The following is a 25092-nucleotide window of genomic DNA, read 5'->3' as shown; positions in this document are numbered from 1 at the left end:
CATGTTGTTGCTGCAAATGGAAAGATTTCGCCCTTTTTGATCGCAGAGTAATATTTCATTACACACACACACACACACACACACACACACACACACACACACCACGTCTTCTTTATCTGTTCATCAATCAATTTTTGCCCACACTATCTTATACATATCACAGCATGAACAATGCTTAATTAATTGCGCTTACTCAAGTCGTTTTTCTCTTAACATTATCGTAATCTACTTTAAGATAGAGTGTTAGCTTATGTATCTTGGAATCGACGACACACAGGAGGCACCAGAATGGACCAGAGGAATACTGTTTTCAGACTCAAGATGGACATTTGATATTTCTTCTACATGGCTTCGCCTCTGGAGCAAGGGCCTCTTCAAGCCGAGGGACAGGCAGGTGGACTTCCACAGCGCACAATCTGTTGGCCCAGAGAAACTGCTTCGCTGCAAAGCAAACCCATTCACGCGGAAGAGTCAGCTCAGGGCCTTCCACAGGGTTCTGTCCTCGTTCTATAGGGATGCTTCACAGGACTCACTTGATTGAAGATTAACAATCTTAGGCAAAGGGTGTGCAAACCTAAAAGAACCAAAACCCAAGGAGCTGGTTCGTCTACACTGCCACAAGTTGATCTCTCTGGTTTCCAAGTAAATAATCTGTCCAGCAGGCAGCATTTAGGCATACTTCGTAAAAGATAATCTTGCATGTTTTTTCTTTTGGGGTAGGAGAAAGTGAGTGCTACTTTTGTCGGTAATGGTTTTTTTGGGTAACATCAGTAAAAATGGAATGTCAACTGAATAACTCACAATTCCCTAGAACGCCAGTTCTCCTGTTTGGGTGAGAAATTTTGCCAACATTTTCATTTCCTGCATTGTAGGGCAAAGGCATTTAGAACTTCAGAATGAATGTCTACATTATATAAACTCTTAAGTACATGAGTACAACATTTATGATTTCTCCACAGAGCCTAATGGGGCATTGGAAGAACTCAACAGTCACCTCGACAGCCAAGTAGAGTGTATCATAAATGTCCAAACTAAAATGATGTCTTACCCCAACCCTCTCCTTCCCAAATTGGTGAAAGTCCTCATTATGTCCTAAAACACAATTTCAAATAGCAGTGAGGAGACATCCTGTTCTCTGCTGTCACCCAGGCTTCAGCTTTATGCAGTCCCCTGGGGAATAAAACATGCTTAAAAAAAAAAAAAGTTTGTAATCTCAGATCATGTTAAATCATTTTGATAAGAAAAGGGGGAAAGGAATGGGAAGTTCCTCTGTGAGTATTCTTTACAACTGTCCCTGGATAGCAAAATACAGAATTTAACTGAATGCTGGGCCTATTTGTTATAAAACTACTCTAATCTGTTAAGATTTTCAAATTAAACAAAATCAGTCATGGGGACCCTGGATGGCACAGTCGGTGAAGTGTCTGACTTCAGCTCAGATCATGATCTCATGGTTCGTGAGTTTGAGCCCCACGTCGGGCTCTGTACTGACAGCTCAGAGCCTGGAGCCTGCTTCAGATTCTGTGTCTCCCTCTCTCTCTCTGCCCTTCCCCTGCTTGTGCTCTGTCTCTGTCTCTCTCTCTGTCTCTCTCAAAAAGTAAATAAGCATTTAAGAAAATGTTTTTAAATAAATCAATAAATAAAATCAGTCTTCTCCAATTTCCAAGTCGAAAATATCCATGAATTTGTTATCTGTGTACATAGATCGTCTTTATTTATGCTCCAAATATCCTGTTAAATTATCCACAACTTTACCAAAACTACAGCTGAGTGAACTACAGAGTCTAAAAATCCTTTTCTTGGGGTGAAACTGTACTTTTTTCTTTTTTTTTTTTACCACAAGTGTCATTATTAGTGAAGCTATCCTCTTAAATAATCGACTTTTAAGAAACCTACCATCCTCCGGAAGAATAATGCTTTTATTTGGAATTCCAGGTTGAAGGCAATTTTATTGAGGTCATCCATAGAGAGGTTTATATATGTGCAGCACAGCAGAAAGAACACTGCAACAGGATCTTACTTCTTGAATATCAGGAGACAAATACCACACGTTTAATTTGGAAAAAATTAAAATCTTCAGTGAAAGAATAAGAGAGAAAAGAAGAAAGACGAGAAGAAACAACAACAACAAAAAACTTAAGCGTGAGCGACTTCAATGCCATTCTACGTCCAGGCGTATACAAAGTTCAAGAGTGACAGTTCTCAGAACTTTGGGCCTTAGGACCCTTTCATAGTCATAGAAATTAACAAAAAGCTCTCATTTACATGACTGTATCTACCAATATTTATGAACTTAGGAAATCAGAACTGGGACTTTTTAAGACATTTATTTAGTTCATTTTATTTTTATTTTTTTTTTTTTTTAAATTTTTTTTTCAACGTTTATTTTATTTTTGGGACAGAGAGAGACAGAGCATGAACGGGGGAGGGGCAGAGAGAGAGGGAGACACAGAATCGGAAACAGGCTCCAGGCTCCGAGCCATCAGCCCAGAGCCCGACGCGGGGCTCGAACTCACGGACCGCGAGATCGTGACCTGGCTGAAGTCGGACGCTTAACCGACTGCGCCACCCAGGCGCCCCAATTTAGTTCATTTTAAATACCAGTAGTAGGGGCGCCTGGGTGGCGCAGTCGGTTAAGCGTCCGACTTCAGCCAGGTCACGATCTCGCGGTCCGTGGGTTCGAGCCCCGCGTCGGGCTCTGGGCTGATGGCTCGGAGCCTGGAGCCTGTTTCCGATTCTGTGTCTCCCTCTCTCTCTGCCCCTCCCCCGTTCATGCTCTGTCTCTCTCTGTCCCCCCCAAAAAATAAATAAGCGTTGAAAAAAAAAAATTAAAAAAAAAATACCAGTAGTAAACCTATCACACGTTAACATACTTTTTATGAAAAAAAATTTAAGATTCATAAAGATTTTAAAGAGAAGAGCGTTGTCTTATATTTTTACAAATCTCTTTAATGTCTGACAAGACAGCTAGATTCTCATATCTGCCTCTATATTCAGTCTGTTGCAGTAAGTGGTTTGGGTTGAAGTATACAAAGAAAATTGGCCTCGCACTGACATGTAATCGGAAAAGGAAGTAGTATTTTAATTGCCTTTTTAAATTTTTTTTAATGTTTATTTATTTTTGTGAGAGACAGAGACAGAGTGTGAGTGGGGGGAGGGGCAGAGAGAGAGGGAGACACCGAATCCGAAGCAGGCTCCAGGCTCCGAGCTGTCAGCCCAGAGCCCGACACGGGGCTCGAACCCTTGAACCGCAAGATCATGACCTGAGCCGAAGTCAGACACTTAACCAACTCAGCCACCCAGGTGCCCCAACTGCCTTTTTAGGTACTGTGAATTGATCATATAACCTTAGGAAAACTCCTCTGGACACTCATAAGAGAATGAGCAAAAGAGGCAAATGTCTTAGTACCATTATTTGATTTTGAGGATCCTTTGAAAGGGTCTCAAAGACACCCAGGAGTCCATGAACCACACATAGAAAACCATTGCCCCAAAGTGATCACATATAGGCACGAGTGTGAGCCAGAGACAGGATCTACAGTTTCCTTATTGGCCTTAGGTCCCACATGATGTCTTAGTGTGTGCAGCTTATTCCAATTGCATTGTAGTATTTCAACATCCCCTATTTAATCTGTTGCTCAGCTGAAATGTTTTATTTCAACCTAGAGAAAAAAGCAATTAGAGATCAACTCCACATACGATACTTTATGAGCAATGTAGGGACTTTTGAAAGATAACTTTGACTGTATTCATTTCTAGCCTTAGGGATGACTTTAGTGCCTACCAAATTCTCCATCCCAGAGATGTCACTGAAGCATGATAAATGGGGGATCATCAGCCCTTCAGAACCCATAGGTAGCATATATTCTAACAGTTTATCCATTCTTCCTTTGAAATATCAATACCTCTAAGAATAAGAGCTTCATTCATTCAAAAATACTTTGGTTCATAAATAAATTTTAAAAGGGGGTGGGGAGGTTGCCTGGGTGGTTCAGTTGGTGAAGCATCTGACTCTTGATTTTGGCTCAGATCATGATCTCACAGTTCGTGGGACTGAGCCCCAAGTCGGGCTCTGAGCTGACAGCACAGAGCCTGCTTGGGACTGTCTCTCATTCCCTCTCTCTCTGCCCCTCCCTGGCTCATTCATATTCTCTCTCTCTCTCTCTCTCTCTCTCTCTCTCTCTCTCTCTCAAAATAAATAAATAAACTTAAAAAAAATACTTTGGTTGGTGTATATTATTCTTATAAAAATAAATAAAACTGTGTCCCAAAGACCGGCACCAAAGGGGGGAAAAAAACCCCTATGTTTATAAATAGATACCAAGTATGGCACAAGACCAGACTATGGGACTCCTTGGAAAGAGAAACCCCTCTGCCTACGGATATTTGGGAAACCTTTAAGGAGGACATGAGACTTAGGAAAAGCCTTGAAAGATGACAAAGGTTTTGAGAAGTGGTGACAGAATTCCATGCTGGTTAGACATGCAGAGAATTCTGAGAATACTTACGGTAAAAGCCATGAGTTCCCTGGGGAGCAGAGAACAGAGAAGATGAAAGAGCCAAGTACCTCTGGAAATAACTAAACATATGGTGCAGAGAGTTCAGGGAATAAGGAACAAAGAGTTATCAATGTGGATAGTGATATGATACCTGAAGTAGAGAATGGAGAAAGTTTCTCTCTTCAGTAAAAAATCTGCATTGTTACAAAAGCAGGACTATTCAAAGAAGAGCTAAGATGGGTTTAATCCTGACAAGAAAGTACGGAGAATGACGATTTTGTCCATGATCAGCGAACAGGTTGAGAGAGATGTAGGAACTAGGGTGCAAAGCAGGAGGCAGCTAGTGTAATACACCCTTGGGAGAAGCAACATTAGGAACAAGAGCCGCTAAATGAACCCTATCAAGCAACAGTCATCATTAGTGTAGCCTTCCCTAGACGTCAAAGGCCACACTAAGTGCTTTATGTGCCTTAGCTACCGTAATATCCACATCTGTGTGATGGATACAATTATTACCACCTTTTCATGGAGGAAGAGCGAGTTCTACCAAATACCAGAGCCAGAGATCTCTTGCAATATGTTTAAGAGACAAAATTGAAAGAAGCTTATTTCATGTTGAGAAAGCCTAGACCTTGTTTATAGATAAAAGAGAAGTCAATACAAAGAGAGAGAAGTTGTAAGAGAGAATGGAAATGACTTTAGAGACTGCGGGGGTTGGGGGGGTGAGGAGGGGAGGAGGTGAGGAACTGGTATGAACAGCTAAGAAGGAAGGCTCGGCCTTGAAGAAAATGCATCCTCTTCCGACAGAGGCAAGGAGAGGATGACAAACGTTTCCTTCTTGGTAATTCTGCCCAACACCCTATTACCTATGTGCTACAGAAGTCAGCCCATTTCACTCTGAAGGCTGCGAATCTCAGCATTCTCCTTTGGCCCTCTTTCCACGGGAGAAAAAGGAAGGAAGGAGATGCACGTGTGCAATCATAGTGCCCTTTCTTATCACCAGCTATTATACAACAGCACAATACACTATATGTTCTATAGATCAAAGAGCATAGGAGATACTCTCTCAACAGAGGATTCACCAAACTTAAGATAGATGGGGAAGATCAATTGGATCCCCCTGGATGTTCTACAGAGTAACGTGTCGCATGATATTCCAAGGATGTCCCCCAGTACACCGACCTAAAAATGTGTGCCTCAGAATATATGGGTCTACAGACATCTACACTAAGCAAGTAGGAATTTAGTGTAAAGGATAAGAGTAAATGTTAATTGGAGATCACTGGGCAGTCAGACTGGCAGGGCAAGGTATAATGACAGGAAAGGAAGCAGGGGGGAAAGGCAAGGTAAATGTCCTTTCTTTGCTAGCCTGTAAGATATCTCCATCAGCGAACTGGAGAAATCTTTATCTTCCTGGGTGATTGACCCCAGAGGTTGTTACAGCAACATCCAACTGTCCAGCTGTAAAAACGTTCATGAGCATTCCTTTAGCTGCACTTAGAAACAGGCACTCAACTTTCATTTAAAAAAATTTCACTGGAGCACCTGAGTGGCTTGGTCAGTTGAGCACCTGACTCTTGATTTCAGCTCAGGTCATGATCCCAGGGTCGTGGGATCAAGTCTTGTGTCAGGCGCCAAGCTAAGCGTGGAGCCTGCTTGGACTTCTCTCTGTCCCTCTCTCTCTCTACCCCTCCCCTGCTCACATGCTCTCTCTCTCTCGCTCTCTCTCTCTCTCTCTCTCTCTCTCTCAAAAATAAAATAAAATAGAATAAAATAAAATAACTTTTTACATAAATAGAGCCATATAACACACACCGTTCTTCACCTTGCTTTTTCTTTACTTATTAATAACTTGGACATCCTTATGTACTTGTACACATACGGTTGCCTTCATTCTTTTGGGGGCTGACCAGTATTCCTTTGCATGGAAGTCCCATAATTTATTTAGCTAAAATACGTACCACATAGCTTTCATGTGCATGTATATCTATCTGTCAGAAATGTCAACATTTCTTCAAAAAATGTTTTTAATATTTATTTATTTATTGGAAGAGCACAAGTGGGGTAGGGGCAGAGGGGGGGGGACAAAGATCTGAAGCGGGCTCTGAGCTGATAGGCTGACAGCAGCGAGCCTGATGTGGGGCTTGAACTCACAAACCATGAGATCAGGACCTGAGCCAAAGTCAGACACTTAAACCGACTGAGCCACCCAGGAGCCCCGCTAGTAAAACTTTCTAAGTGAATTCAAATATTGCCACGTTGCCCTCCATAGAGGTTGTGCCAATTTATAAACAAAAGGTATGAGTTACTAATAACTCTTAAGTGTTAGCGAAAACACTGGGTATAATGCATTTTAATTGCTTTAGGGAACTATAGTATTTTTTATTATTAATACTCAACTTCCAAAAAATATTTGAAGTGACCAAATTGCTTCAATTTAAAAATAATCTAAAATAAAATAAGACACCAAAAAATGTACTTGTCTGAGGAACAATAATCTCCTTAAGCGTCCAAAATGGCTTTAGTGTTCAGAAGTGATAAAGTGTCTTTGGCAGAACTTTGCCAACGTGTGATATTAAGTACCAGCAAGACAAATGAAGACAAGAAGACTTCAACCAAAGAATCTCAATGAAAAGAGTACCAGTGTTCTAACCGTTACCACACTTGATCTTAGCCAAAAGGCCGAGAAGCTAACCGTTACCTATGAAAGTCACATCTTCTTTGAGAAGTCATGGGTCAAAGTAGAGAAAGAACAGAAGAAGGAAGTACAATACAGGGGTTGCCCATGGCAGTCTATTCATTGTATGTAACTCAGCCAACAGGGTAAATAAAACCCACCCTATTTACCTCACCAGGTTTAAAAGGTTAACAAAAAAACATCTGACTTCAAATTAATCTGTCTAAATCTGTACCCCTTGTGTCCCCCACCTAAGCCTATCCCTCACCCGTATTCCCAAAGGGCTCACCAGTTTACCCAGGTGTCCAAGTTTGAAACCAGAGCACCACGGTTAATTCTTCCCCATCCTTACTTCCCAGTCAGTCAACCACCAAGACCTATGGATTCTATTTCTTAAACATCTCTTGCATCGGCCCATGTCTCTCCATCTATATTGCCACTATCTGGAAGTCACCATGAATTGTTGACTCGATTGCCTCCCAACTGGTTTTTCTGCCTCCAGACTTCCCTTCTCCGATGCATTCTCTGCAGTAAAGCCTATAATCTTAAAGTGAAAAAGTAAACATGTCATTCTCACCTTGAAACTTTCAGGGGTTCCCCTGATGTCATCAGGATAGTTTAGAAGTCCATCACCAGGTGTACCGCCCACTGCCTACCACATCTGAGATGCTCCCTCTCTCATCTCATCCCTTGCCTCTCTCTACTTCAATTTCTATATTCTAAATATACTAAACAACTTTGTATTCTCTGAATTCACCTCCTGTTCCCTCCATGCCCTTCTCTTCCTAGGATAGTCTCTACTCCCCTCCTTTCTCCATCAAGATAGACATCATGAAAACCTTCTTAGAAACTCTTTTTCTGAATCTCTGAATCAAGATCTCCTTCCATGTGCCTCTGATCCTTCTGTGCTTACCCCCAGGCACTGTATAGTCATGACCTATTTAGACTGACTACACTCAGCTCTGGAACATAGGGAACTGCCTTGTTCATTGTAGTATCTCCAGGGGTTACCTAAGTTCTGGGTACACATTTGAGTATTCTACCAGAGTTCCGTAAGTATATCCTGGGGACCAAAGGTAGTATATGGGAGCAAAAGAAAATATTTTGTGGCTCTATAAATACATGCAAATAGTGTGATTCTCCAGAAAAGATAAATCCATTATTATCCATTATTCTCCTAAATATATTAGGCCAAGAATCATCTCTGAGGGAAATAGACACTCATTTGCACAGGGTGAAATTTTGGGAGATTCTTTTCCAAGAGATTTCTAACAGGTCTCAATTAAGAATGTTCCCTCCCCAAAATCATATATCTTAATGTAAGATTTTTGTCTTCATCTAAGATTTTCAACCTGCTTTCTAAAAAACATCTTTAAAAATAAATAAATAAATAAATAAATAAATAAATAAATAAATAAAACATCTTTGAGATGTTTAATTTAAAAGATACAAATCTTTAAGATTTTTTAATCCGAATTGAAGCTAAATGATTTCAGGTAGGGTACAAATCAGTTTTAGTTTTTTCGGTTTTGGGTTTGTTGTTGTTGTTGTTTCAGAAGAAAAGAATTCACATCCAGAATAACCAATTCCACTAAAATTCCAAAAGGAAAAAGGTGTCTTAATAAAATGAGTGTGGTCCAGGAAGCCAAGAATCACAAGTCAGTGGGATACCAAGAATCCTGTGAGTAACAGAGGCTGGCAGGTGAGAAATCTCATTTGCTAGAATAAAGTTTCCCGGCTTCTGTTTCTGGCTGTTACACTTGATTTTCAAAGTTCCAATGTTGTTTAGAAACTGACTGTTCTTTCAGTGCAATTCAGGAAGGAAAGGGGAACATAACTACCACACAATGCCTTTCTCTAGATCATTGAGAAGCCAAACTACAGAGCAGATTCCCATTTTACTGAGTTTTCGTTATTAGGATGTTTCTTCTATATTTAATTTCTTCTGCTATTAAGATGAGAAGAAATATATCCATAAGGAAAAGACCCTGAAATGACTCAAAAAGGCAATTGTAAAAGAAGGATTAAACAAAAGAAAGGCAGCTTTTCTAAGAAATGTGTCACTCAAATGCTAACAGTAATTATATAATGCAATAGGTTGTATTATAGAAAGAGGAACATTCCACTTTCGCCACCTCAAGTCTCAAACTGACCAAGACTCTCTCCTTGACCAAGTTTGATTCAGGCTATTTTTGACTTGAGTCCTTTTTCTGACGAGGCCCCAACTTTGGGCTCTGTTCTTGACCCATCTAGTTCATTTTCGCAAGAACTTGCTGAGTCAGTTAGTGAAAATCCCCCACCCTTGATATCTGATCACCCGGCCTGCCTTCAGCAAGAATCCTGTTGAGGTAGTCTAGCAAGAATCCTTCTGACTGTGATCTTTTCTCTTGTAATTTCTTTCCCTCCCCTGACCTGACCTCTACCCCTCTCCTAGGCTATAAATATATAAATACACACACACACACACACACACACACACGTAATATAAATCTCCACTTATTGTACTCAAAGTTGAGCCCCACCTCTCAGCCCTACTGCAAAACCCCCGTTGAATAGTCTTTCTTGCTGTCTTTAACAAGTGTTATGAAAAAATTTTCTTTAACAAAACCCAAGCCCCCTGCTCCCCACCCCCTCCCCTCCCCACCCTACCCCCCCCCCCCCCACACACACACACAGGGCTATCTGTAGATCAGAGAACAAAACTCATAAAACACTGGAATCCCAGTACCTCCCGAGACTCTCTGGTACACTGGACCTTACTTACAGAGCTTTTTCCTTCAACTAAACTGGAAGATAGACTCTAACATCAAGAAGACCCCACAGCGTAGGGGCACCTGGGTGGCTCAGTCAGTTAAGTGATCCATTTCAGCTCAGGTCATGATCTCACGGTTTGCGAGTTCAAGCCCCACATTGGGCTCTGCCCTGACAGCTCAGAGCCTGGAGCCTGCTTCGGATTCTCTGTCTCCCTCTCTCTCTGCCCCTCCCCGGCTCATGCTCTGTGTCTCTCAAAAATAAACATTACGACAGATAGATAGATAGATAGATAGATAGATAGATAGATAGATAGCTTAAATCTTAAGACTTTGGACCCTCTTCTCTGTTTTAATCCAACAATATCTACTTGCTTGAACTTCCTATCACAGAGCAAAACTGCCTGGCTGGAATCCTGAGTTTCTCTAGGCCAGGTAAGGACAAAGATTAGGAGGAGGGTGGGGTGGGGGAGGTGGTGCTTTGTTTTGTTTTTTTAAATTACTTTATAGGGGCGCCTGGGTGGTTCAGTCGGTTGAGCATCCGACTTCAGCTCAGGTCATGATCTCACAGTCTGTGAGTTCAGGCCCTGCATCGGGCTCTGTGCTGACAGCTCAGAGCTTGCAGCCTGCTTCGCATTCTGTGTCTCCCTCTCTCTCTGCCCCTCCCCTGCTCATATTTTTCCTCTCTCTGTCTCTCATAAATAAATAAATGTTAAGAAAAAATTTAAAAATAAAAATAAAATAAAATAAAATCACTTTATAGCAGACGCTGACAGTGGGGACACAATTTGGAGAAAAGTAACTGATCCAGGCCAAGGATCTATAAAGTACCCTAAGGACTTAAAATTCTTGTGGGAGTAAAATTCTCTTTCCCAAGATTGTAAGATTTAATTTATAAAACCTCTTGATTCTTTAAAATATCAATGGAGGACATCTATTTTCCCCAGAAGGAAGAAAGATATTTCCATATTCCAAGACCAACCTGCTCCACTATAAGATAATATGCCTGGTTCCTTTGGTGAGATAATATTTAAAAAGCAGGTATCTTAGTCAATTTGGGCTACCATAAACAGAACACCATACACTGGGTGGTTTATACAACAAATGTTGATTTTTCACAGTTCTAGAGAATGGAAGTCCAAGATCAGGGTGCCCACATGGCCACGTTCTGGTGAGAGCCATCTTCCTGGTTGACAGTGGTCACCTTCTCACTGTATTCTCACATGGCAGACAGAGATCATCTCTTTTATGTGTCTTCTTATAAGGGTACCAATCCCAGTCATGAAGGCTCCACCCTGAAGTTCTCATTACCTCCAGAAGGCTCCACCTCCAAATACTATCACATAGGAGGAGGTTAGGACACTAACCTACCAATTTGGGGAGACACAAACACCCAGTCCACAGCATCAGCTGAATAATTTATTCAGCACTTTCTTTGTGCCCACCTGCACAATAGGAAGCACTTTATGTTAACTTCCCAAGAAGATGTGGGAAGTAGGTCAGTTGTTATTTCCACTTTACAAATGAAAACACTGAGTCGGAGACACTGAATGATTGCCCCAAAACACAATGGCTCATAAAAGTGACACTAGGATCCAAACATGGGCAGTGTGACTCCAGCTCATGGCCTTAACAACTCTGTCCACCTCACTATCACTTACCTATGGAGTTCGTAGACCTACAGCAACCCCTGAAGTTGGATAGTGATTTATGGTTCACAAATCACTTGCCTGAACATCTGATCCTCACATGAATCCCACAAGATCCCTAGTAGATAATATGAGTAAGAGCAAGCATATGAAATGCCCAGAAAAACCCCTGCTACATAGCATGTTTTCTATGGGTACCGTCAGATCCGTAGAGAAATATCAAGAGGGTCATGAACCCCTAGAAACTGTGCACAGCAGTCCTTCTTTGTCCATGGTTTCAGTTACCTGCAATCAATCGCAGTCTAACAAATCATCAGAAGGTCAATAGGAGCCCAACACAATGTCACGATGCCCGTATCATTCATTTCCCTTCATCTCATATCATCACAAGAAGGGGGAGTACAGTACAATAAGATATTTGGAGAGAGATCACATTCGCATAACTTTTATTAGAGTATATTGTTACAATTGTATTATTAGCTGTTGAGAGTCATCTCTTACTAGAGATGTCATCTCTTACTAGACCTCGTTTATAAGTAAAACTTTATCACAGGTACGTACATGTAGGAAAAAAACACTATGTATAGGATTTGATACTATCCAAAGTTTCAGGTGTTCATTGGGGGGTCTTGGAACATATCTCCTGCAGATAAGGGGGGTCCACCTGTACCACCTTTTGTGTGGATGTGAATATGCGCATTTCCCAGGAGAAAATCTCGAGAGCTGGATCAAAAATAAGTGCCATACAAAGGATCTGAACAGACAGTTCTCCAAAGAAGACATACAAATGGCCAATAAACACATGAAAAGCCTCAGCATCATTAGTCATTAGGGAAACGCAACTCTAAACCACAACAGATACCTCTTCACACCCACTAGGACGACTATGATCAAGAAGACAAACAAAGTGTTGGCGAGTTGAAACTATCATATGTATTGCTGGGGAGAATGTAAAATGGCATGGTCTCTTTGGAAGCCAGTCTGGCACTTCCTCAAAAGGCTAAACGTAGAATTACCAAGTCCACTTCTAGATGCCCACCCAAAAGAAATGAAAATACATGTCCACACGAAAACCTGTATACAAATGTTCACCGCACCATTGTTCATAATGGCCAAAAATCAAAAGCAACCCAACTGTCCACCGACTGTTGAATGGACAAATGTGCTATATCCATACAATGGAATATTATTCAGCAATACAGAAAAAAAAAAATGAAGTAGTGATACATGCTACATGGATGAACTTTGAAAACCTTACAATAAAGCAAAGAAACCGGAAAAAAAGGAATACATACTGTATTCCTGCATTATATTCCTGCATTATATAAAATGCCCAGAACAGGCAGATCTATAGTGGCAGAAAGTAGATCAGCGGTTGTCTAGGGCTGGTGGGGATAGAGGGACTGGGGGTTAACAGCTAAGGGGTGTGGGGTTTCTTTTAGGGATGATAAATATGTTCTAAAATTGACTGTGGTGATTAGATGTACAATTCTGTGAATATACTAAAAGCCGTTAAATTGTATACTTTGAATAGGTGAATTGGGGGTGCCTTCCTGGCTCGGTTGGTAGAGCGTGCAACTCCTGATCTCAGGGTTGTGAGTTCGAGCCCCACATTGGGCGTAGAGACTACTTATAAATACATAAATTAAATAAATAAAGTAATATGTGAATTACTCAAAAGTTTCTCAGTGGGGAGCAGCACAGGCAGAAAGACTGACCCATCACAGAAAAGTACAATGGTCCCTCTTTATCCATGGAGGATCCTGGACGCATGAAAGAGCAGATAGTATTGAGCACTAGGTATGCTACATTTTTTTCCTACATACACATACCTATGATAAAGTTTAATTTATAAATCAGGCACAACAATAATAATAAACAATTACAATAAATTATGTAAATGGGATCTCTCTCTGCCTCCGAACACCTTGTATTGTACTCATCCTTATGACGATGACGTGAGATAATAAAATGCCTGTGTGAAGAGATGAAGGGAGGTGAATGACGTAGGCCAGTGACATAGTGTGACGCTACATGACCTTGTGAGGAGCTGTTGAAGGAGGATCATCTGCTTCCAGACTGTGGTTGAACGAAACCGTAGAAAACAGAACCATAGATTAAGAAGGGACTACTGTGTTCATATAAATAACAGCCCACAGGCAGAAAGCAAACCAAAAATATGTGTCATTCAACCAATAAAATTTCTTCAAAAATCTTCACAAGCAACTACCAAAATGTAGAAATCAAGAGGTTTTACATTCAAGAAAGAATCTGGGGCACCCGGGTGGCTCGGTCAGTTGGACGTCCAACTCGATTTTGGCTGGGGTCATGATCTTGCCATCAGGATCTCTCATAGGTGGGATCAGCTCCAAGTTGGGCTCTGCACTGACAGCGTGGAGGCTGCTTGGGATTCTCTCTCCCTCTCTCTCTGCCCTTTCCCCACTCAAGCACATGTGCGTGCACATGGGCTCTCTTTTGCTCAAAATAAACATAAAAAAGAATCTGTACATCTGTTCTTATATAACAAGGAGGGGGGTGGGGAGCAAAGCAGAATCTGGCAATACTAAGCTTGCATTGCAGCTTGGTGACAGTTGGGGCCAATGGTGGGCAGCCATTTTTAGTCAGGGCTCAGTAAACCTGAGTCCACAGTAGGCCTGGTTTTGAGTTTGAGTTTTGGAGCTCCTGATCTATTGCTTTCATTGCATTTTCAGAGGAATTTCTGCCTCAAAGCACATTCATAGCTCTTAGAAGGAGGTGGCCAGTGAATGGTAGCTATTTGCTTTATAGGTAAGGAAACTGAGGTAAGCTTGCCTAAGGCACAAGGGCATGCAGCCAGCAGTAAAACTACCTTTTCCAACTATTCCTTTTATTACTCTTCTCACCTTCCTGCCGATACTTCTAGAGACTTAATTACCGCATTATGTTCCTTTTTTGATTACAACTAAGGAAAATCAGTGATCAAGAACATGCCAGACATTCCAAAATGGCGTTATCAGCCTCTATGATCTAATCACAAGGAAAAGTTTTGCCTGGCTCTAAGTATCTTTAGTTGGTGTGGGCAATTTGAGGGGCCCCTCCTGGCCTATATCCCAACACACTCCAATACTAGGGAAGATAAAAAGTATGCTAATCTTGCAGAGAAATAAAATCCCAAGAAAGCATATATTCGCCAAGGTCACCGCACACACCTGTTACGGAAAGGCCAAGTTTCTGACGGACAGACCCTGGACCAGATGGGCTGCTCACATCAAAAATGACCATTGTAAGAAGCTTTGAATCCGCAATCTGCAAAGTGAGGAGAGAACCTTGGTTGCCCATACTCATTCATTCCAGTAGGCTTGGAGTTTGCCTGGAAGAAACTTCTGTATGATGGCCATACGTAGTTTAGAGAAAAGGAGAATAGAGCATGATCAAATCCGCCAGGCTGATCTCTCTAGTCAACATGTATAGCACCGTTGCGGTTCTGGAATACCTGACCTTTACCCATTCCTAGTGTTTCAAGAACCAGAGTCAGCATAGCACAGAATCACTCCACAGAGGGCTGCAAAGCAAACGCTGGCAGGAAAGACGCAGGGAAGGCACCTGCCTGTGCTACCAAGTAAACTTCTTCGCTTCCAATCAAAATGCATCAGGAGGCCCTCAAGAGGCACATGCTTACAAACTCAGAAAAAGAACGCAACCTCCAAGCCAAACAAAACTACCACTTGTCACTGCTCCCTATTGCGTAACTGGTCGCGACACTCTGAGATAGTCTCAAGAGTTTATCTGTACTATAAATAACTGACGACCTCTTCCTCAGAGATATGGAACCACCATGGAAAGAAAAGGAAAGCAGCATTAGGCCACCCCAACAAGGCGACCTGCCAAACATTCTGGTGCTAAGCACATCAAAAGAAAGTCCCCAGGGCAATCCATGGCCACCCCCTCGCATGCCCTAGAAAGCCGGGGATCCCAGGCAGCAGCTGAACCCAACTACAATTAGGTTCAGTCACCCTAATCAAGTGATAGGATGAACTCCATTATGGGGTTTATGTGAAAATCTATTTTTTTTGTTTAATTGTGGTAAAATACGTATCATGTGGAATTTGCCATCTTAACTATTTTTAAGTGTGTGGTTTAGTATTATTAAATATAGTCACATATTTGTGCAACCAATCTCCAGAACTTTTCATCCTGTAAAACTGAACCTTTACACCCGTTAAATAACTCATTTCCCTCTTCCCCCAGCCTCTGACAACCTCCAGTCCACTTTTCCTTTCTTTGAACTGGACTAGTTTATATACATTATATAAGTGGAATCATATAATTTATAATTTGTCTTTGTCTTGTTATGACTGCCTATTTTAATTAGCATAACATCTTCAAGGTTCATCCATGTTTTAGCAGGTATCAGATTTTTTTTTCCTTTTTAAGGCTAAATATTCCAGTGTGTGTGTGTGTGTGTGTGTGTGTGTGTGTGTGTGTGTGTGTGTAAACACACCACATTCTGTTTACCCATTCAGAAAATCTATCTCTATATCTCAGGAGTATGATGATGTTGCTCTGGTGACACACAGGTTATGAAGTTCAATTTATAACTGTCATGATTTTATATGCACAAGAGAGACAGGCAGAGACAGACACAGCCTTGACTATGCCATGTTCGTATTCCAGGAAAAGAACAACAAGCTAACCCAAGTGGCAGTGGAGCTAAATTCCAGCATCAAGAAACATCACACCATTCCTCTCCAGCTCAAAAATAAGTTTTGTTCACTCTATATTTCCAGGTTCTGGAACAGGTCTTAGCACATGGTTGGCACTCATAAATTTATAAATATCTGTTGACTGAATGAATCCAGAAAAATGACTCAATGCTCCAAATCCAACAGTCGGAATGCCTCTGATTAGAGAGAGATGAGGTTGAGGGATAGAAAAAGAAACTTCTGTTTGAATTTCTTCTTTTTTAACATTTATTTACTTTTGAGAGAGAGAAAGAGCGTGAGCAGGGAAAGGGCAGAGAGAGAGGGAGACACAGAATCCGAAGCAGGCTCCAGGCCCTGAGCTGTCAGCACAGAGCCCGATGCGGGGCTTGAATTCACAAACCGCGAGATCATGACTTGAGCCGAAGTCAGACACTTAACCGACTGAGCCACCCAGGCTCCCTGTTTGAATTTCTATTGGTACTGTTTAAATTATTTACCACAAGAAATTATTTTTGCATTGTTAGTGGAATTTTTTTTGAGGGCAAAAAATCTGAAAGGATAATTTGTCATTAAAAATACATCAGTTCAGGGGCCGCCTGGGTGGCTCAGTTGGTTGAGCATCAGACTTCAGCTGAGGTCATGATCTTACGGCTCATGAGTTCAAGCCCCACGTCAGGCTCTATGCCGACAGCTCGGAGCCTGGAGCCTGCTTCGGATTCTGTGCCTCCCTCTCTCTCTGCCCCAACCCACTCACATTCTGTCTCTGTCACCCTCAAAAATAAGTAAACATTAAAAAAAATTTTTTTTAAAAATACATCAGTTCAGTTCACTTTATGTGTACCCTTTCTCAGAGAGCTACTGGAATAAGTGCTCCAACAAAATGGTAGAAAAAATCAAGAAGACATGGGATAGAAGAAACAAGACCCATCATGACAGAGGCAAATTCTTAGTGTTGTAAAGCACCGCCCTGGGTTTAAAGCTGTTTTCCTCCCTCATTTTTCTCACCTGTAAACCAGTGAGTTAGGGTGGGGTGGGGGGAGGGGTGACGATAAACCTCATAGGGTTACTGCCAAGATGAGGTGATTAACAATTGCAAAGTTTTGCAACCGGCTAAGTGAGTTGGGCGTTATTTTCTAAGTGCATGGCATATGAAGCAGCTCATTTAATCTTCAAATTATAAACATTATCATCTCATTTTCCAGACGAGGAGACAGAAGCACACAGATTGAGTAACTTGCTCAGGATCCTAGTTAGTGGCGGAGCTGATACGCTAATTCAGGTGATCTGGCTCCAAAGACAGTGCTCCTAACAACCCGTCTGTACCGAAACGAATGAAACACGATGCGCTCAGTAGACGTTACGTGTTCACACACAGTGTGAGCCAGTCCGGACAAAGAAGGTAAGTGATAGCCACCTTGAGGTCTGGCTGCCTGACGAGACCAAGGTCTCCACTCCTCTCCCTAGGTCCTCAAGCGCACTTCTTTCCCAAGGGTCCCCAGCGGCTGCGGGCGCCCTCCCTCTCCAAGCCCCCAGAATTCCAGCCCCGCTGCTGGCCAGGAGTGGAGAGGAGCCCGTCCGCAAGGCCCCAGACCGCGATCCCGGCGGCGCGAGGTCAGGGGCCCGAGTTTACCTTGACCTGCACTCTCATCGCTCCCGGACTCCCGCGCGGGGCCGCGCAGGGGCGCACACAGCACCTGGGCACTTCTTCCGCGGGCTCCGGGAACCGCGGCGCCCGGCTGGGCCGGATCGCCGCCTGCCAGACGTGCCCCCCGGCCGCTCCGAGCTGCGCCTTCTCTCCTCCCTGCGTCCGGCTCACGCCACGTCCGGTCTCCTCTGCCACCGGCCACGAGCGGAACCAGAGAACGCGTCCCTACCGCCCTAAGCTGAACCCCGTGCCCCGTTAGGTTTCCGCTCTGACACCACCTCTGCGCTGGCCCCATCCCAGCTTCTGGACTGGCGACTGCGGGACCAGCCCTTTAGTGGGTGCCCTGCATTGGCCAAAACCTCAGAGATGATAATCAGCTTCTGGTGGAGACCCGAGGGCTAGGGAGAGCAGGTATTTCGTAAATCCTAGCTATTCTAGATCCGAGTTAGATACTTTTGCGACTGGCCCCACCCACAGCCGCCCAGGGCCCTGGGTGCAGATCAGGTGAGTGGCCTAAGGCTCTTTTGCCCCACCAAACCTGGGCTGCCCTGCCTACCTGTGAGCGCTCCACAGCCCGTCGGGCTTTCATCCTTGCCTTGCAGGCCCCGCTAGCAAAGCCTTATCTGAGCTTCTGACTTGTGGAGTCAGATCTGGGCTCCACCTCCACTCGCTGCCTTTTACAGCCCTGTAGATTTGTCATGATACTTTTTCCCCTCAGTTACCGCCTGTGTAGGAAAGATGTGTGTCGACCTTACCTAAATGAAAAGAGTATAGTGAGGGTCAAATGGAATGTTCAGCAACAGACAGATTTGTGGTATTGCATTGTTCTTGTTGAGTCACTGTGGTGGGGGGAGGACACGAGACATTTACCCTTATAGCACTTTTACTATGGAGGAGTTAGTGGGTATGCCAAGGGACCCCTTGGCACCTGAGTTTACTTATCTATGCCGTGGGAATGACAGCAAATAAACCCACCTTCCTCAGAGGTTCTACTGAGCAAAAGAAATCCACAAAGGGCCAATACAAATGCTTTCCTGGTTTCGGTGTATTTTCAGTGCATTCTCCTAGCTAGGAGTCTTGATTAAGGCTGGGTCTGTGACTATGAGTGGATCCCAGTATGCTGGCAGAAGTCATTCTCACTTGTAATTAATTACAAGTGTTGTAATTAACAATGCTAGCTATTCATCCCTGATTATTGACTTCAGATTAGGGGCGCCTACCATTTTAGTCCATTCTGAATTTCTGCCCAGGGAGCTCACATTTGCAGACATGGGTTCCCCCCCATTTCTCAGTGTGGTTTTAACAAACATTTCTTTGTTTATTAGAAAACTTGAACCTCTCATATGTGTAGTAACATTTTGTTTTCCTATTAACACATTCAATCTTTCCTCTCCTTGACCCATCTCCTTCAAACTGTTAATGATCTGTAAGCAGTTAACAGGTTCAGAAGCTCCCACTTAAGGCAGTTAAGCATGTCTTGATTGGTGTTCCTCCATGTATGTCCCCTGTTAGGTCTCTAGGGACTGGAGCTCTCAGAAATCTGCAGCACTAGGGACTGGAGCTCTCAGAAATCTGCAGACCTGCCAAGAAGACTGGACATTTGAGATCCAAGGTTCTTCGGAATCCTGGTGCACTGTGATCACTATCTTCTTGTTTAATCTTTGGTGCATTTACATGTTGGTATGGTTATATGTTCGTTTCAGATCAAGCTACAAGGCACAAAGTCTAAAATACCACAGCCATACTAGGATATACCAGGGCAATTCCAGGGCGTATGGCATCTGATGGGCTAGTTTACTAGCTGCCTTCAGTTCCCAAGCTGGATCCGAAACACCTGAGCCATCGGTGAAACCTGCAGATTCCCAGGGCCCCACCCACCCCTCCCAGACCACTTGTATTGGAATCTCTGGGGTGGGGGCAGGGAATCTGCATCTTTTACAGGCACCTTGATCAACTTAAAGGCTTATCTATAGAAGTCTTCTGGCCATAAATATACCTATGCCCAGAGACTAGCTATGAAATTTAAACTTTAGAATGTTCATTAGTAGTCTAGTGTGGCTTGTGATTCAGGCCAAAAAATATTTCCTGAACACAGACTGTTTGTCAGGTATCCTGCTGGGTGTTGGGAAAACAAAGATGAATAAGACATTGTCCAGTCTGCAAGGAGTTTGAGTTTGTAGGAGGAGGAACAATAAAAAATGAAACAGTACCTGGGGCACCATTGGTAACCCTCGTCAACAGAAACAGCGTTGTATTTTCTCATTTGTTGCCCTCCCTTAGACTTTTCTTCTTTTGCCCATTCTTAACTCCTATGTCTTCGGCTTTGTCAGACCTCCCTTTTTTATCCTAGACCTTGTAAATGTTTGATTCCTGACCCAACATGGTTTTAAAGTCAATATGAGATTTCAGAATGGAAAGGAACAGCTGATTTTTCAGCAGAGAAAAATGGGTATGACAACATTTTTTTTTTTTTAATGTGTGAAGATCTTAATGAGTCCCGGTAATTGGAAGCCACTAAGGGGTAGCTTCTAAGATACGCGTTCTTCTCTTGAAGAGAATTGCTTCAAGCTTGGAATTGGTTTGGTTGGATTTCCTTTATTCGGACAGGAGTGAGGGTTGTTGGGGTTTTTGCACAGTAATACTTCCCAGCCTCTCTGGACAGCCAACGGGGAGAAAATGAGGGGAAAAAAAAACAAAAACAAAAACAAAAAACTCTGTGCCTTTACACCAAGAAGAGACAGCACCATGGGAAACCTCTTGCCCAATGCATCAGGGCATATGATCACCTCTAGTTTGTGGTCACCACTTTCCTTTCTGAAGCATAAAGGAAACAAAACAAATGCCATGGTATTCTGAGGGGGTAGTGGAAACTATGATGAGCCTACTGTGTGGTGTTCCACAAGTGGGGAAAGTTTAAAGGAATGGGTTATGAATGGAAGAAGTCAGATGAAGGTGTATGGCCAGTAATGAAGGATGAAATTCAGCTCTCCTAGTCCATTCCTGTGTAACTGTCTGTTTCTAGATGTTCCTATTCAAAACCAAGGGTTTGAGTTTGAATTTCACGTGTTTATTTTCCCAAACGGCTACAAACCAAATTTCCTATTTTTAAAGCGTTTATTTGCTTATTTCGATAGAGCATGCGCTTGGGGGAGGAGCAGAGAGAGAAAGGGAGAAAGAGAATCCCAAGCAGGCTCCACACTGTCAGCACAGAGTCCAACACGGGGCTCAACCTCACGACCGCTAGTTCATGACCTAAGCCAAAATTGGCAGTCGGATGCTCAACTGATTGAGCCACCCAGGTGCCCCAAATTTCCTTTTGAAAGGAAGCAATCTATTTTCTTCTGCTTACTGGATAAATTTCTCTCTTATTCCATGCTTCTAAAGGGAATCTGCTCCCAATTTATTTCTCTATTTGCTATGAAAATGGATTGTTTCTCCTATTACATAACCAAAGATTAAATTATTAATGGCTGGCAAGGTGAAATAGGAACCCTAAAATACTTTTTGTGAAAGTTTAAAACAATGCCCTTTTTAAAAAAAATTTTTTTTAAATATTCATCTATTTTTGAGAGAGACAGAGACAGAACATGATCAGGGGAGGCGCAGAGAGAGAGACGGAGACACAGAATCCTAAGCAGGCTCCAGGCTCTGAGCTGTCAGCACAGCGCCCAATGTGGGGCTTGGACCCACGAGCCGTGAGATCATGACCAAAGTCGGATGCTTAACCGACTGAGCCACACAGTGGCTCAAAACAATACCCTTTTTGAAGGCATTTTAGCATTCCTGATTGAAGGCATGTCCTTTTCCATCACAGTGCCCATCTTAGGGCTTCATACTTCAGAAATACTCAAAGATGTGTATATAAGGATATATGTAGTAGCACTTTCTATAATGAATAAAGATTGCTAACAACTCACACAGCCGTCATGAACATTGAAATAAACTGTGGTGAGTCCATGCCGTGAAACACCATGCAGCTTTCAAAAGAATGAGTTAGATCTAAATGTACAGATAATAGAAAGGGGAAACAGCAACTAGTAAAAGTAAGTATCATTCCACTGTTTAAGATTTCTATGTGTAGACTGGAATATGCACAGGAAAGTTCTAGAAGAATATAGCCAAACTGTTAACAAGGGAAGGCAAACTTACATTAAAAAATTATTCATTGCTTATCCGAAGTTCAAATTTAACTGGACATTCTATCACACAACGTTGTTGCACCAGCCCACTTTGGTAGCTTCAAGCAGCTGTGGGTGCTCTTTTAAAGTGTGTATTACAGGGGCACCTGGGTGGCTCAGTTGGTTAAACGTCCAACTTCGGCTCAGGTCATGATCTCGCAGTTTGTGAGTTAGAGGCCCTGGTCAGACTCTGTGCTGACAGCTCAGAACCTGGAGCCTGCCTCGGATTCTGTGTCTGCTTCTCTCTCTGCCTCTCCCCTGCTTATGCTCGCTCGCTCTCTCTCTCTCTCTCTCTCTCTCTGTCTCAAAAATAAATAAAACATTAAAAAAAAAGAGTCTTTAAAAAAAATAAAAAATAAAGTGTGCATTATAGATGATGACACCAAACCTAAGCTCCACCAGAACTGTACCTTCACATTCAACTCTGAATGATTACTGGAGGGAGGATAAGAAGGGTCTTAAAACTGGTTGAGCACCTGTAACAAATTGCCGGGCCAGCTGAATCTGGTCGACGGCCACAAACTCCTTCCATCCCAGCACACACCTCTTTGCGATGTGACCCTGCGACAGCCCCCACCCCTACCCCACCCCATGCAGTGGCTCCATTTCTTCTCCACAGCCCTCAATCCGAACTAAACTTGTGGCCAATAAAATATGGCCACAGTGACAGAGTTTAAATTCCTGAGTCTAGGCCCCAAGCAGCCCTGAAAGCTTCGGTCTTCACCCCCTGGGCACCTTACCCTAGCCCACCATCCTGGGAAGAAAGACCACGCGGAGAGACGCGCCAACCCTCAGAATTACGTGGCATTATCATCTGATGCTATTTTAAGCCACTAAATTTGGGGGTTATTCATTGTGAGGCAATGCGTAACTCAGTTTATTTTCTCATTCTTTTCCACACAGAATCTCTGTGAGGATTCACTGAAGGTCAGAAATCTTCACTGTGAGTCTCACCGGTTTCTCAACTTGTAAGGTGTGAGGCCAATGAAAATTTGAACACAGGTCTATGGGGCTGTAAAGATCTACTATTTGGTTTTGTTTTCTTTTCTTTTTTACATACACCTTGAACATAATGAGCGTTCATTAAAAATTTAGTTGGGTAACGAACTGTATGAGTCAGAGATTGGTTTTTATTACTTGCATATATCAGAACCAAGAATATATTTATTTGACAGGAAATGTCTACCAGTACTAACATTTTAACCTTGAATCCTTTCCTCTTGATTAAGTTACTTGGAAGAAAAAACAAAAAACCCCAAACCCACTATTCAACCTGTTATGTTTTCCCTGAAAGGGGAGCCACAGCTGCTCATCCACGGAACAAGTATTCTGGTAGCTTAAGGAATTTCACTATTGCATTTTAGGGGAGAAAACTGAAAGACAGAAAATAAGTGGCTTAAGTGGAAGAAACCAACTAACTGAACCCTCCACACCTGACTCATTTATATAGCGCTGCCTTTTTTCTTTTCAACTTATTTCTAAGTGAACAGAACCGCACAGAAAGTTATAAAAATCCTATGTATGTAATCCCTTGAACTAAAACGAGAGCCTTTTAGGGGCGCCTGGGTGGCTCAGTCGGTTAAGTGTCCAACTCTTGATTTTGGCTCAGGTCACAATCTCATGGATGTGGGATGGAGCTTTGGGTTGGGCGTGGAGCCTGCTTAAGATTCTCTCTCCCCCTGCCCCTCCCCTGCTCGTGCCTGGGCACTCTCTCTCTCAAATAAATAAACAATGAGAGTCTTTTAAAAGCATTTTTTTAATTTATTTTTTAGTGTTTATCTTTGAAAGAGAGACAGAGCACAAGCAGGGTTGAGGCAGAGAGAGAGGGAGACACAGAATCCAAAGCAGTCTCAAGGCTCTGAGCTGTCAGCACAGAGCCCAACACGGGGCTTGAACTCACGGACCGTGAGATCATGACCTGAGCCGAAGTCAGCCGCTTAACAGACTGAGCCACCCAAGCGCCCCTAAAAGCATTTTGACTTAATATATTTTAAGTATTCCTTCTGAGATATTCTTTACATTATCAATGTGTGCCATGAATAAAGGAGGGAAGAAATGGCTACTTATTGGGCACTCACTGTGGGCTGGGTACTTTGTTATATACCTTATTTTTATTTAAGACATTATTAACCATCATTCTATACAATAACTGAGCCAAAAAAGGTCAAAACTTGCCCAGAGTCACGGGCTGAGTAGAAAAACTGGAATTCCGGGGACAGTCTGTCTGATTCTGAGGCCCACAGTGTCTCCATCCCGCCGGAGGTCCTCTCCAGAATAATCTCAAATTCATTTACTACTGAGGTCTCATTTTGCTATTATTTATTTCGTTTTCATGTCCCTTCAGTGAAGTTATTTATAAACGCTGAGGGAAGACCCATTTTTCTTCCAGCCAGCTTTCAGGGCAGTAGTAGGTCTACACAGCCAAAGCAACTGCAGGCTTCCAGTGCCGACGAGGCCTCTACATCCTTCTCTACACAAATTGCGTATGATTTACTTAATGAGAAAGATGCCCGGGCATTTCTGTAATATCCTTGAAGGTATGATAACTCAAACTTTTCTGAGATAAGGTCATTATGTTTAGATATTAAATCTGGAATTGCTGTAATCCAAGCACAAAATTTATCTGGCCATTTTAAGTAAATAAATCCTGAGGGTTGGCTGTGTGGTTCTGAAGGTTGGCTGGTCTCTCTCTACGTGGTCTTTCCTCCCAGGATGGTGGTTTGGGTAGCGTTACATGAGGGGGAGGGTCGAGGCTGCAAGGTCACTTGAGGCCTAGACTCAGGAACTTCACAGCTCTGGTGAAATGGAGACTGTGTTACTCACCTAAGAGTAAAATGCTGTCATAGAAGGCTTTACAACCCTGGGACCCAGAAAGATCACATCTAGAACTCTTGCCCCCAAAAACACCTTATGTACGACGCTAATTCATATAACAAGATATTCGTATCAAAATTATATAGTACATTAGGAATTAGCTTAAAGGCTATTATTAGAGAAGTAATAAATTATTAT

General features: G+C 42.6%; 1 protein-coding gene across 7 annotated transcripts in view; it reads right to left on the bottom strand.

Moving 5' to 3' along the window:
• The window catches only part of TRPM6 (transient receptor potential cation channel subfamily M member 6), a 206159-nt gene that overhangs the window by 133007 nt on the left and 48060 nt on the right, over window positions 1-25092 (bottom strand). For 5 of the 7 annotated variants that reach the window (XR_007146402.1, XM_047830720.1, XM_047830721.1 and 2 more), the window contains exon 1: window positions 18459-18507. The exons of 1 other annotated variant lie outside the window; for it this stretch is intronic. Coding sequence is in view for 5 of the 6 variants with exons in the window: in XM_047830720.1 (XP_047686676.1) it covers window positions 18459-18491 (33 nt within the window). In the remaining variant the exon portion in view is untranslated. Of the gene's footprint in view, window positions 1-17887; window positions 18252-18458; window positions 18508-25092 lie in introns of those variants that run through there. One more of the 7 variants, XM_047830723.1, reaches the window with a different exon arrangement.

The sequence above is a fragment of the Prionailurus viverrinus genome, chromosome D4 (assembly GCF_022837055.1).
Source record: "Prionailurus viverrinus isolate Anna chromosome D4, UM_Priviv_1.0, whole genome shotgun sequence".
In the NCBI taxonomy this organism is placed as follows: domain Eukaryota; kingdom Metazoa; phylum Chordata; class Mammalia; order Carnivora; family Felidae; genus Prionailurus; species Prionailurus viverrinus.
The sequence above is the reverse complement of the archived record's forward strand: the minus strand, read 5'-3'. Positions and strand labels throughout refer to the sequence as shown.